The 15,425-nt window shown below is 39.4% G+C and overlaps 1 protein-coding gene across 10 annotated transcripts in view; it reads right to left on the bottom strand.

The window, feature by feature from the left end:
* myo9aa (myosin IXAa) overlaps positions 1 to 15,425 on the bottom strand; it is a 175,070-nt gene that overhangs the window by 64,912 nt on the left and 94,733 nt on the right. For 7 of the 10 annotated variants that reach the window (XM_066701740.1, XM_066701736.1, XM_066701743.1 and 4 more), the window contains 3 exons: positions 14,290 to 14,390; positions 13,767 to 13,893; positions 5,396 to 5,485 (listed from right to left, as the gene is read on the bottom strand). In XM_066701740.1, coding sequence (XP_066557837.1) covers positions 5,396 to 5,485; positions 13,767 to 13,893; positions 14,290 to 14,390 — 318 coding nt within the window. The remainder of the gene's footprint in view (positions 1 to 5,395; positions 5,486 to 13,766; positions 13,894 to 14,289; positions 14,391 to 15,425) is intronic. The other 3 variants (XM_066701744.1, XM_066701737.1, XM_066701739.1) reach the window with 1 other exon arrangement.

Raw genomic sequence — 15,425 nt, 5'->3', positions numbered from 1 at the left:
GGGTAAGGTAGAGAACAGAACAGTCCTATGAAGTCATTTCGACTGGAATGTTGGCGGCTTCTAATAATTGCACAGTATTTCCATGCAAAAATTGAATCATAATTGAAATAGCCAGCCATTTAAAGAACAACCACCAAAAAAGTTGTCCTAATTCTTCACATTCCCAGGGCTCAGTGGACTATGGTCATACTAATATTTGTTATTTGTTTTAAAGGCGCTTCATGGCTCCATTAGGCTTATTAACACTCCAAAACAAACAGCAGCATTTGCTCAAAATCTGGTAAAATAACGATGCTTTTATCAAAGCTAATGCACTTGGCTGCTACACTGACTAACTGAGAAGTTTTGCCATTATTCTCAAAACAACTGAAGCATACTCTCAACATCAAGCCTGACCCCGCTGGTCAAAGGCTTCTTTTAATACCCGGACCGGTACAGCGTGTGGGTGGATGAAGTCTCATTGCATTTGCTTTACAGGGTTTGAGGTTTATGTTGCATATTGCTGCTGCTACTGAGGTCCATTCTGTTAGGAATGCAAGAAGCAATAAGCAGTCACTTCAATTTCCCCTACTTGAACCCTACCACACCCGAACACTACAAACAAAAAAGCATTTTCATTAATATTGCATCTAGGTGTATTTATAGTAATGGTTGGTTTGTGAAGGGTACTGAACATGTAACTACCTCACATGGATTGATTTGAACTTTTTCAAAAACTAAATCTAAATTCAATAGACAAGGAGGGGTTGACCGCATGTGTACCACTGCAGCTTTAGCATCGAATTGTAAAAGCATTACTAGAGACATGTTTATTGAAAGGCCACCCAAGAAGGTTAAAAAAAATATTTAAATTGTTTAAAAAGTTTTACCTAACATCCAAAAACAAGGCCAAGATGTGGTTTTAATTATAAAAATGGTTGTTGAGAACTTAATAGAAAGGTTTCCACTGACTTTATTCATCACAAACAATTAGTAAAAAAAAAACTACATCAGGATGAGAATCGTGTAGGACAGATGCCTATTTTTAGGTGGACTGCAAAGGAAGCTAATGGAAACTGTTTAAGGTGTGCGACTCCCAGGAGCCATCAGCTGTCTCTCTGTAGCTGGAACTGTTTTCTGTGCTGCTGCTTGTGGTTGTTTTGACTGTAGACAAATTAAATAAATCAGTAAACAATACTTTTCTTATCAAATTCTTATAAACACACCAGGCTGACACGCCGAATGCTTTTAATGATGCTCTTTACGAAACCCTGACAAAGGGCTGCAATGCAGAATTACGTGCACGGTTTAGATCTCTTGTAAACAAGCTTCAAGCACTGGGTAATGAGCCAAGACTGAAGAGTTCCAAGAAACCAGGAGGCCAGCGAGCTGAAAAGCAGTTTTGGTGTGTGCACTGCATTCAGAGGGACGTTTACAACAGCCACTGTTTTCTTCTCTTAATTAGCTTCTTGATATGTTTCACATCTTATCCTGTATATTCTTGGGGAGTGCCTGTGATGATTTGGTATACATGACTTGCATTTACAGGCCTGTGTAACTCTTTCAAGTCAATTAAAAGACTTCAGACGTCAGTGCACTGTATGCATTTGCGTCCTTCTCACCTCCCTCAGGATGAACTAGGAGAGCTACTTCTGGATTGCATCCTGTTCTAGAAGAGTTACTAAAAATAGTGAAGTGCGGTCCATGGCAACAAACAGCCTCGCCACAACGGTCATCTATTCTCCTACTCTTGTTTACGGAAGCGATCTAAGAAATGCATTGTGAATCCATGTAAGAGTAACAATGTTTTTCTTTTCTTGGTGAGTTTAACAGTAAACATACTATCAAAGCTGCTTATGATAACACCAGGAATAAGACAATCTGAACCACAATGTGGAATTGTCCTCCTGGTCAAGAATGTTTGGAATATATTCTATATGTCGGTCTCACTGTTTTCACATTGATTCATTTATTGAATTATTTACAGATTTGTTTTTACCCCAGTCTTTCACTAAGGCCTTATTGTATTCCACGTCTCTGGGAGGCTGTCCTCTAATAATATTCTTTGTTGTTTACACTCCCTATAAGGATTGAATCAAATCTTACACTCCCCATTGCAATAACTGTGTATTTAAGACTGAAGGTTAAAAAATATTATCTGCAAAGCCTCTGTGCAAAGAGACCGACAACCTGTTTCCCCACAACATGTTTCTGTCACACCTATATGATTTAGCAGGAAATATATATAGCTGCAATACTTTCACCATGGACACAGAAGGTAAATATGCACTGAACAGTGGTAGTGACTACTACACCTCCAGAGGAAAAGGAAATTGCACAATTAGCATCTATGCTAACAGGTGGCTCTGAGGATTGTGTAGGAACAAATATTTTAGGAATCTATCATTGTGCATAACTAAGAGTCTGCCTCTTATTCTTAAGTTGCATTGCTCAGCTGAGAGAACATTTCAGCACAATTATATTTTTAAGAAATATTTTTAAAACTACAAGTGAGTCCTGCAAGAAATGTATTGTCAGTTCAAAGAAAACAACACACTTGCTCAGTTGATAGATTCTCCAAAAATGTGAGAAAGCTGCCTTACAACATTTATCTAGTGGCTGGAGGGATTGAGAAACTATACAATATTATACTCAAACAGTTAGCAGTCAATTCGGTACTTACACAACCCATACTGAATTGAATTAATTGACTGGATCTCAATGACAATCCTGAGTGGTACCCTGTCCTGTCTGGCTTTACTCAAAATAATCAGTGTGTGAAGTGATTAAAGGGGTGAGAAAAAGGTCATACTAGAATCCGAACATACACAGATGAACATTTGAACACCTTTCTATCAGAACCAGCATTAACTTTTTCAGCAATTTGAGCTACAGTAGCTCGTCTGTGGGATCGGACCACACGGGCCAGCCTTCGCTCCCCACGTGCATCAATGAGCCTTGGCCGCCCATGACCCTGTTGCTGGTTCACTGCTTTTCCTTCCTTGGACCACTTTTGATAGGTACTGACCACTGCAGACCAGGAACACCCCACAAGAGCTGCAGTTTTGGAGATGCTCTGACCCAGTCGTCTAGCCATCACAATTTGGCCCTTGTCAAAGTCGCTCAGATCCTTACGCTTGCCCATTTTTCCTGCTTCTAACACATCAACTTTGAGGACAAAATGCTGCCTAATATATCCCACCCACTGACAGGTGCCATGATAATGAGATTATCAGTGTTATTCACTTCACCTGTCAGTGGTCATAATGTTATGATATTCGGTGTATAACATCTCTGTATTTTGACATTCCCCTAAAGGAGAAGTCTCCATCCAAGGACATTAAGAGCTATGTGTTCACTTGTTTTTCATTGCAACCAATTCCAGCTCTCATTTACATAACTGAGTCAATTCCCATCTAAATTTCCCATAATTTGCAACTTGTTGAAGAAACCAAAAAAATATTCTGTATTTTCACTTCCTTTATTAAATCAAAGTACAGTACTTAAAAGGCTTGGCTGGATTGCTGAAAAAAAATATATATATTTTCCTTACTATGAACTGAAAGACAAAGGTACAGGAATGAGGAAAAAATAGTGGATCTCTTTTTGTATTTAATCTACAGGCTTTCATCCTGCAGTGGTCACAGTTATAGCTAAGGAATGCAAATGTTGGGGAGAGAAAATGCATTTGTTCTTTAACCACGTAGATCTACGTTTGGAAGTTTTCAAAGCAAATATGCAGAACCTGTGTCTGTTTTGTGGGTAAAAATCCAAATAAAGCATATAAAAAACAGTTTGAGTAAAAACAGCTTTACACTTGGAAGAGCTGTGTTTCTCAAGCTGTGGAATGCAAACCAATATGAATCGTAACAAGATGCATTTTACTCTCAGTGATGTTTAATCAGAGTGATGTTATTAAATAGGCTTACTGCTTGCTGCCTTCATAGCGGGAATCAGTGATTCATTAAAATGATGTCTGGATGATGTATAAATGTAGCACATGACTTAAAATCTAAACTAAGGCTTGTCTAGACAAATAATTTACCAGACTGTGACAATGTCAGCATTCAACACTTTCATTTTTGCTTTAGCTGTAAAGTGCTAAAACAAACACTTAATCACGTTTTGCCAATTAAACATCATCAAAATATTGTATACTGTCTTAAATGGATTAAATGTGAAACTGAAAAAGAGACCCAATCAGGACTATTTGTTGCGGCAGATGTTCAAGTATTTTAGGTATCATTAGGAGACAAAAATTTTCAAATAACATTTTTTGAGAAAGACACTGAGAATGCTCTCCTATTGCTTTCACAATGCAGAGATTTTCTTGAAATACAGATCCACTCTGAGCTCATTTCTGCAAACTCGTTTTAGGTGCTAAAGTTTGGAAACAGCCTCAACACCTTAACCCCTTTAAGGTGACAGATTATAGATTCTGTGAGTGACAACACTTCCTCACACTTCAACACGCAGTACAAAAGGCATAGCAAACATCTGCTTCTACAAGCCTTCCCTCTCTCCCAGCCCTAAACAATCCTGCCACAGCAGGTCTGTCTTCATTCCAGCTGCTGGAAAAGCCTCAGCCCACTCCAGGTCTGCTTTATGTCAGTCCTGCAGACACACCACTAATTTAACGCCTGAGTTCTGGCTCGCTGCTGAGGGATTTCTGTATAAAATACAGCTTCTCATAATGCAAAAGTTCGAAATCATAATCTCGTCACTCAAAGCCCTATAAATCAAGCACAGAGTTATACTTGATCTTCTGTATTTATTGTTTACAGGATTGCCAAGCACTGTGTTCCTGTTGCTTGCAGTGTGGGCTTTTTAAGACCTTTTCATCCTTCCTGTTGTGATGTCTATCAAACAGATACACTATTAAAAAACAACGACTTCCACAGTGGCTCCCAAATAGACATCGGGCTCCACTAAAACAGATCAGACTGCAGATATTAAAGGAGTAGTTTATATCTATTGCATATTGTGGATACTTCAGTTGTGACTTGTTTCCATTATACTGTGATCACATCACAAACACCTTTTGTCTTCCTCTATGTGCTCAAGCATATTTAAATATATTTACATGCTTAACTTTAATTGCTGTAATTTGTGTAATACCACTTTCACACAGTTTCATTTTTGGTTTTACAGTACAATTAGTTAATAAATAAAATGTCTTCTTTAAACATGACTTGCCTTATGAAGGTTTCTAATGTCATATCTCACACTGCAACAAGTAACGTCTATACAGAAGAAATCCACCAGGGGAGCAAATGAGTGTTTTTGTTACCAACAGTCAAAAGCTTGGACCAATCAAGGATCTGACATGCCTCTGGTGAGCAGCATACCCTAGAGGATTCCTTTAAAAGTTTTGGTGCAAGTCTGCTGGCCCCAAAATTAAGTGCGCCATTCTTACCTCAGCCAGTCTATAGGGCACTATGAGTCTCTCTCCGACTGTCACAGTCTTTCGTGTGGTCAGGGCCTCAAACAGCATCTCTTCCTTCACCTGGGGAAAATCAAAATTACATTAGCTTTCAGAGAGAGAAACCATTTTCCCTGAAAATATCCACTACTGACTTGAACACAACTGCTAGCATTCTTAAAATTGTTAAAGGACTTGGCAGATAAAAATGTAGGCCATGTCACCAAAGACTACCCAGGGACCACATAGTGGAATGCTTTAATGGTTTTAAGCAAATGAAACTTAGAAAGTTTTGAAAATACTTTTTATAGGCATACAGATATCAGAATACATTTATACAACTGATGCTTCTAAAACCTAGAATCTTGTATTCTCTCATTTTAAAATAAAAACTAAAGGGAGTATTGCCTACAAGTTATTCAGCTAAACCAATACCCATATACAGATATGCAATATGCAACATTTGAGGAACATGGAAGAAATTCAATGTTGGTGTACCAACATAACACAACACAAGTAGAAAACGCGAGCACCTCTTAAAAGGAATGTGTTAGTCAATAGATTTATGAGTATTAATCAGAGCCGTTTCAGTGAACCAGATTATACTGACCAGTATTGGATATGGCTATGACATGCACGTTAATGGCATCATTCATCAGATCTTTAAGGTGCAGACAGAATTAGTTCACCATGGTATCTGAAAAAATATACCTATATAAAGTACTGTCACCTCAGTGTTCTCCCCGGAATCACGCGAAAATCTGACACAGACTAGAGTATCAGAACGCATTGTGATTTGTTTTCTGCTGTCAGTTTTTCTCTAGGGTTCTGGATACTGCTCAATATTCAGCATGCAAAACATAAAACTGAGATTTGTTTTGACAGAGCTATACATCTTGCAAACATGATGTTGTTGTCCTCATTTTTAAAATATCTAAGCAAAGCAAAAATAAAAAGTGTGTTCTGTTTTAGCAGGAATACAGATATCACAACATGATACAGCTCTACTGATACAATCAAACTATTGTACATTACATGTGTGCACTCAAAACCCTTTACCAAATAGTGAGAAAATGGAAAACCTGAAAACAGAGTGTGAAATAAAGTAAAGCAAATGCACACAGTGACTTGAGGACTGTCTAAAATCCCCCCATTCTATTCAATGAATAGCAGACTCTCAGCTGAGCAGACCAGTATTGTATTTATGGAGTGTGGATATCACTCAAACATATCCATGCTTAGTGAGGAAGTGACACTTTCATTTCAAACTATGCATGTACATCAAAAGATTATTTTTCTCTTTGAAGAATATTTTAATACATAGAGATGAGATCCTAAATATGCTTCAGGAGAAATACTGACATGGCAAGGGGAAAGCAAATGGATTCAAAGAGGTTCAGCTGCAGAGGAAATGGAGGCAGTTAGCATTGTGACTAGCTGTGAATCCCTGCACATGCTTATTCCCAGAATGACCCCAGAGAGCCAGAAAATACTAAAACCATTATCAGGATTTGTCTATAATCACTGTGCCTGCCATGTTGTCCATCTCTCTAGCAGTATTACTGGTCAGTGTGGTAACCACAGCTTGCTTGGAGCATACTGCAATCAAAAGTTTTCTTTTGTTTATTTGTTTTTAATTTCTGGAATTGGCCAATGTACCCATCTGTGAGGGATAATATACGCTGATCAGCCATAACATTATGACCACCTGCCTAATACTGTGTAGGTTCCCCTTTTGTCACCAAAACAGCCCTGACCCGTCGAGGCATGGACTCCACTAGACCTCTGAAGGTGTGCTGTGGTATCTGGCACCAAGACGTTAGCAGCAGATCCTTTAAGTCCTGTAAGGTGCGAGGTGGGGCCTCCATGGATCGGACTTGTTTGTCCAGCACATCCCACAGATGCTCGATTGGATTGAGATCTGGGGAATTTGGAGGACAAGCCAACACCTTGAACTCGTGATTCATCAGACCAGGCCACCTTCTTCCATTGCTCCGTGGTCCAGTTCTGATGCTAACGTGTCCATTGTAGGTGCTTTCGGCAGTGGACAGGGGTCAGCATGGGCACCCTGACTGGTCTGCGGCTACGCAGCCCCATACGCAACAAACTGCGATGCACTGTGTGTTCTGACACCTTTCTATCAAAACCAGCATTAACTTTTTCAGCAATTTGAGCTACAGTATCTTGTCTGTTGGATCGGACCACACGGGCCAGCCTTCGCTCCCCACGTGCATCAATGAGCCTTGGCCGCCTACTTTTGATAGGTACTGACCACTGCAGACCGGGAACACCCCACAAGAGCTGCAGGTTTGGAGATGCTCTGACCCAGTCGTCTAGCCATCACAATGTGGCCCTTGTCAAAGTCGCTCAGATCCTTACGCTTTCCCATTTTTCCTGCTTCTAACACATTAACTTTGAGGACAAAATGTTCACTTGCTGCCTAATATATCCCACCCACTAACAGGTGCCATGATAACGAGATTATCAGTGTTATTCACTTCACCTGTCAGTGGTCATAATGTTATGGCTGATCGGTGTATATATATATATTTATGAATATATGGCTTGTATATAGCACTGGGTTTGTGACCCAGGTCTGGAAACTCAGGTCAACACTGCGACTCATGGCACTGCAATTCATTTTTTATTAATGATTACGTGTTAGACAACAGACTGGATTTTCTTTTTCACTTGGCATCATACAGTTATGTAAAACCCTGCAGATGGGATGTGTGGATGCTTTGGTCTCGTGGCTTCTAAACAGGATGCGAGCGTGAGCGAGTTTTCAATAGGCTCTGTAATATAGGCGGAGGGACGATGTGGACAGTGCCGTCGATCTAGATTTCGTACTGATGAACCTTTAAGCTCCTTAAATTACATCTAGTCACACCGGAGACCCTCCTCTTCAGTTTCCTTCACTCTATGTGATAACGCATGAAGTGGCCTCTTCATATTAAACTCTCCCTTGTGGAAGAAGCTCAGTTTTTCTAACTAGAGAATATGGGGTCAGATACTTCTCAGTTCTGCTTTTGGTCCCCCCAATTTTACACAGAGGAAATTATTGGAAACACTGTGAAGTGAAAGGCACTGAAGACCACAGAACTGAGCACCATGTAAAAGATCACAGTAGAGACAGCGGCGGTGTGGATTGGCTCATTCATTAAAGGTCTTTTTCCTAGTGCACAGCACTTCTTGGAGTGCACTGGTAAAGCATCCAGACTGTGGCTGGGCGCTCCACGTCAGCATCAACTGAGCATGTGCGAATGGGGGTGTTGGATCTGAATGGGGGATCAGAAGTCTGTTGGAATTTGACTTCTGCTTTTTAAGATTCATGAAGAGAAGCGAGGGGTTTGGCTGCAAGAGCTTAGAAAACGGGGCTCGAGGGTCTCCCAGATCTGACAATTAGCACTTCCACCACTTACTTAAAAGGGGGACATTTTTTTACTGACTGTAAAATTTACTCATGAAGAAAAGACATACAATGGATAAATGGAAATTGAACAAAGAGAGTCTGCAAGACAGCAATACTGAACTTGACAGAAATACAAAAATAGCACCACACAGATGGTTTCTACTGTATTAGCATGGTCCTGATCATAACTGATATTGCTGTTATATCTTAAAAGGGTAAAAGCATCAAGGCCCATTATTGTCCTCCAGTCTTCATTCCTATTGCATTTCATCAGGGGTGGGTTTACAGCACAATCCAGTGCCGTTTATATTATTAGAAAAACATATACGCATAGTGCAAAACACGATTCATCCTGTTCTGATTACAGTTTCCAAGCGAGGCCCTCTTCAACATCCTGACCTTACATTTTCTCTCAGGGTAAAATCTTTGTTTGATATACTCCCTAAACCAAAGAGAAGACTCATTTATATCCTTGGTATATTTAAGAGTAACTGACCATCAGACAGCAGGGGGAAAACACACTGATGGTTTCGACTCCAAAGAATAAACAAAATGATGGAGACGATCCAGTACTTGGATAATCAGTGCTGTAAAATGTATTCTTTAGTTGTCGTTTTTTGTGTGTGTTTTTAAATTAGACCTGGCAAAGGGTGGCACAGTTCAGGTGGGTCAGTACAGATTATTTTCACCTCTGAAGCTTTCATATCAAAGCATGCTCAGACCAAAGGAGGAAGTAGTTCTGTGTGTTCAGAATATTCACCAAGTGCAGGTTATAACAATTTCAAATCAGCACAATAGAAAAAAAACTGGAGTCAAAACACAAGAGGATACTTAATAGGATCTATGACTCTCTCTCTCTCTCTCACAGAAAGACACAACATGTTGTCTGACATCTCTCAATCAAGCTGAACTGCAGTGTAACTTCTGAAATACCAACACTGAGAACATCATCAGGCATGATATTTTAAGTGCTACCTGTATTGATATAACTTGAAGCAGGTTTCCCCTCTCCTAAGGACAGAATGTAATATGCTGCATTACTATAACCTGTATTGCTTGGAAACTTCCTCAACTTCTATTATTTGCTGTAAAGTTCAATTAGGCAGATGAAGAAGTGACCAGCGTTATCTCCCAGCTGGCATGGATAAACCTATGCTCATGTTTTCAGACATTTAAGGAGAGGGGGTCTGTTAGTGCCTTCCACAGCCCTGGGATTAGAATGTACAAATTAAAGATTGAACTTGAAGTCTGTCCTGTTAAAAGATTTCTAGTTTAATATGCTGATGGCTTTCTGAATTAGGAAACTGCTTGGAAATAAAAGTTGAATGTTCCACTCAACTGGATTACAATTAAGAGGAGCATTCAATGAAAGAGTTTTGTTTTTCTCCCCAAGTCCACTCAAGCCTCTATTAAAAATGGTCAGACGGTTGTCAAAGACTTATAGCACTGCGAGAGGTTCAGAACAACATGGGATTATATTTCTGAACACATTCAGGAGGGCCTTCAGCCACAGCCCATGCATGGGTTAGTGTGTGTACATTTCTTCCAAAACCAGTCTGTATAATTACACAGTCCAAAAAAAACGTTCATGTGTACAATTTCAGTGTTCAATCAGACTGAGCCTTCTCTAGCTGTCTGCCTAACCTAAAAAAGGGAACAAAGGTCTCAATTACCAAACTATTTTTATCAAATGACGTTCTCCATTAGATTAACTTTATTTTTTGGCTTGTGTTGACAGAGGTCCCGCTTGTCTCTTTGCAAGTGTGCCAATATATATACAAATATATACATACACACGCACGCGCGCTGTAGACATATTTGCAGCAGATGGTTGTCTCTGTGTTGTTCAGTCAGAGATCTCGATCCAGAATTTCCTTTCCTGCGGTCCTCTGACAGCTAAAGCTATGTTCCTTTCCTTTTATTTATCTTCCATTTGCAGAGCTGTAGCACTGAGCGCTCAAAGTAGGAAGGGGAACGGAGCTCTACCAGACTAGAGATAATACAAATGTGTTCAAGACTTTAGTGTTTGCTTATCCTCAGAAACTACAGACAGGTTAAACAAGCCCCCAGTGCACACACCCGTGTTCTAGAGCAGGACTGTCTTTGCACAGAGGAGAAACTCCTGATCATTAAGTACAGTCATGTTACATTTCACTAATTGTAGTGCTAAAAAAGGTACCTGAACTGTGCACCCCAAACTTACAGCAACATATATCCATTCAACAAGAGTAATCAGAAAATGAACAGTTCTAAATTTCAACTACACATTTGACCATTTCCTTTCATGCATTGTTCATAACTCAAGCATCAATAAACTGAAGGTCAACATAGCAAAACAGTCTAAGATAATGATAGACCTTTACAAGCCTATCCTTTGGAGGGCAGGGTAAACACCTGACTCTCATGAGGAGGAAAGAGAAACAAAACAAAAAAAATACATTACAAATAATAAAATGGTACAGAATTGTAATGTAGTAGCAACAGTAGGAGGAGGGATGGGGAAACTCCAAATGTGCACCAGAAACTTTGAAGGAGACTTTCAACCAATTCTAATTGTACCAACAGAGATAGAGTGATGCATTCTCTCCTTCTCTCAGCTTTATCAAAGGGAATATTTTTCCAGGCTTATTACATCTGACAGTAAGGAAGACTAAAAGATTTTGGTGAAGGAAGATCGTTCTTAAAAGCACAAATTGCAGCATCAGCCCTCCTCAAGCTACCGTTTAAAGATTAAAAATAAAAGTAGGTCTTATGACTCACTTAGAGAGCCAAATGCATCACAATTATAAATCATCAAATTATATGTTGCATGCAAACTGAATTCTTGTCCTGGAATTTTTATTTCCATCTATTAGCTCCATACATCTTGATGTCAAACTTGCAAAAAACAGACTAAGTTCTGCTTTTTGCTTTTGTAGCAAGAATATAAATATCTAATACATCCGTTTGACGATAAAATACACAAAACAAACGCAAAACTTTATTTTCTACAGAAAACGGGACTTAGAGTGTATTTGATTTATGTAGTTCCAATGTGAGGAGGAAAAATTAGCCAGGTTTCAAGCAATGCCAAATGTAAGTTAGCTTTCAAAACCTGAAAGACATTTTGTTTAAATGGTTTGAGAAAACTGTGAACATTTTTCTGATTGATTGTTTCTTTGTTTGGAATTCTGCCATTGCCTTGCTATCAGGACACCCAAGATTGCTGAAAGATATTTGTGGTGACATCTTTGGGAACTTAAGAATTTACAAGACTGATAACATATGAAATACTGGATTATACAGTGAAAATAAAACCCTGTAAGCTAAAACTGCAAAAAGATGTGTACAGGTCTTTGGGCCAAATGTTTTTCAAATGTGATCCAGACTTGTTTTATTACGTCTTTCTGCATAGCCTCTTTTTGCGATTGTTCCTTTAAGTTCCATTAAGAACACTTATTAGTAAATTGTTCGAAACACTTTTTCAAATTTTCTAACCACTCCATGGTCCAATCCATAAAATCTTTGGAATAAAAATCAGACTAAAGGCTGTTTGTGGAAAACTAGTTTCCTTTTGGCTCACCGACTGCTCTGAATGGCTTGGGAAGGTAAATCAACAGAGCCTGAGCCATACATTGTGGCAGTGAGTTGTAAGGAGTTAATGAATATGAATGTGGTTGGTATTACTGCCACTGCAAGTACCAATTTCTGTAAATAAATAAATAATTGTGCTTGGGTACTTAACTTTTTTTTTTTTTTTTTAAAAGGCCAACGGTGTGAAATAAAAGGAAGAGATGGCAGTGCAGGGGGCCCGTATGGCTTATCACTCAGGGCACCAGCCACACCAGGGGAAATGGCACTCCTCCACTTTGACAAAGTCACCCTGTCAACACGCACCGATAGGATCACTGCAAACCACGAGGGTCACCCAGCCTCCCTACGACACCACTCTCTGAGCATCAAGGGTCAGGCACTCGTGACGGCACAGCTTGAATTATTGTCGTTTTAAGCAATTTAATGGGACTCTTTCCCTTAGGGTCTGCAGGCCAATGTATCAGTTACGTTATAAGATGACAGGTTATGTTTTTAATTCATAATTGACATGGCTGAGCTTTATAATAAGCCATCAGAGAGAGAGAGAGAGAGAGAGAGAGAGAGAGAGAGAGAGAGAAGCTCCTAGAGGAAATGATAACGGTTAGCACTGTGAATAATAACCCAGACAGAGAAAACAATATGAGACTGGACTGGAAGTGAAATGGGTTGTGGTGATGAAGCTCACTGCACTGTTGGCATGTTTCAGCTTCACACATGTATTCCGGAAAGTCGATGCCCTTGGCTTTTTTTTTTTTTTTTTTTTTTTTTTAACTTTACAAACCAGGCCATGTTTACTGTTAATCCATGCCTTCAAGCATATACTCTTACAAGATGTCTAATCTAATACAAATATTTTCTATAGAAATGTTTTCTTCAGTTTCACCAGAGGGCTTCATCGAGGTCTTTATTAAGCTTGTACCTGACACATGCAGTATGAACATCTTACCAAAACTTAAAATGTTTGCCAGGCAAATCACTAGCTAAAATTTACATTATTAAAATAAAGGTTTGAAGTCTATTTATACTACTAGACATTAGATGAATTAGGATTGCACAATGTTACCCAACTTTACCAGTCTCCCTATGAATACAACACTAAAAGAAACAACGCAAAGGTCAGGACATATACGAGCCTGAAGGCTATATTTTAAAGGCTTGGTGACTGGTACATCAATCTCATTTTGAAAAAATTAAATATATGCTTGCAGTAAGATAAATAATACAACCGCATGATTAAAGACAGACGAGTTGTGTATTGTGTATGTTCACTCAAGATTCAGTTTAATGTTCAATTTACAAACACTGATTTGCACCAGCACAAACCCCCATGTTCTCTGGTAAAGCAGAGTTAATGACAGAGATGGTAAGGCTTGGTCTTACCTCAAGCAGCTCCGATACTGTTGGCAGCACTTCCGGGTTGCAAATATCGATGGAATCATCCCTATAGGTTTTCTTCTTATAGCGAATGTTCCCTAAATGTAGGATAGCAGACAGCAGGGAGAAGATCCTGCAACAGAAGACAAATTGTATTAATGAAACACATCAGAGAACACCTCTGGTGAAAGACGCTAACACTGCCATCAGCCATTCTGGCTTCTAATCACTGTGGGACTGTTTTCCACACATATGATAAGCATTATCTCAGTGTGCTTACAGCTTCTTACTTCATCATCGTCAGGGATGGGTAAACCTCCCATCATTCTTTATGGAACCTCACTGCAGTGAGAAAGCTGTTCTAAAGCAGCTCCAGACCGTAAAGTAAGAAAAATTATTCCCCAATTCACAAGGCTAATATTCCCTTGTAATTAATGAGTTTGTTGGAAGCGGGGGATCGGTATAGTGACAGTGCAGAGAGAGCTCAGAGAGGCTGCAGTCTGTGTCGTAGTAAATTCTTAGGGCTTACTGTTTACGAGTTGCAGGCAGGAACCCCACCATCTCCATGGCCAGCTGCAATCGCTCAAAGTCGTGCTTCAGATCCTCCCCTTCCACAGTGAAGCAATCCTGCTGGTTGCAAGAACAGAGGGCAGTTAACAACACCTCAAACTTTATTTCCTGTTCAGGAAGGTGGGCACCACGGAAACCCCAACCATTATCACTAATTTTAAATAATTGATAGATGCTGCCCAGATAGACCCAGTCTCACTCCCTCCAAGAACACATTCTTCTTATTCGTCTATAGGTACAGAGTGATTTAATCATTTTTTGCAGCATATATTGCTGTCTTACGTGCCTGACTAATAGAGTTTTTGAAATATTATTAGATGTCTACAAAGTCTGCTATTAGTGGTAGTCCCATTCAGTACAGTGAACTACAGAAGGACTGCCAAAAATACCACTCATGTGAATAGTTTGCTACCTTTCAAAGCAGGCACCTTTAAAGGACTGACAACAAGTTGCTGCTCACAAAAGGCTGAACAGTGGCAAAAATAAACAGAGACAAGATGACTCATGAGTTTGTCTCAGATTGACTTTCGGTCAAACTGTCTGGAGATGCAACATATTTCTGGTTTAATTTAAGAGCTTGCTGAATGTTAGCATATGTCCAGTTTAGCCATTTTTGCTCATGCAGTGGAAAATTATAAGTGTTTTCTACTACACTGTTCCTGGAAATCTGGCTCTGTGGCAAAGAAAATAAGCAAACTTATAATTTTTGATTGAGTTCATAGCCCATTAAGGAATCAAAGCTAAAAGGAGCTATGATATGAGAATTGCATAGAGTGCCAAGAACAAGGACAATACAGAAGCTCACTGCCTGCAGTGTAGGCTGTCAGCACTGCCAGTGGGACTATACACACACAGGCACACCCCTACCTACAGACAATACTTATGCAAACACTGTGGGCTGATCATTATTGTTAGAAGTAAATTAATTTGGCAGAAACCCAAGGGGAATAAAAGGTAAAGATAAAAATATTGTAACTGAAACCAGAATCATGAAATATAATAGCTAGAGTTATTGGTTTTGAATGAAGTTGCATTTAATGTATTTCCTCTAAATGAAAGTCCAATAATGCTCAAACCAACCATAAAATTAAAAAA

This window comes from Amia ocellicauda, chromosome 4 (genome assembly GCF_036373705.1).
Source record: "Amia ocellicauda isolate fAmiCal2 chromosome 4, fAmiCal2.hap1, whole genome shotgun sequence".
Taxonomy (NCBI): domain Eukaryota; kingdom Metazoa; phylum Chordata; class Actinopteri; order Amiiformes; family Amiidae; genus Amia; species Amia ocellicauda.
The sequence above is the reverse complement of the archived record's forward strand: the minus strand, read 5'-3'. Positions and strand labels throughout refer to the sequence as shown.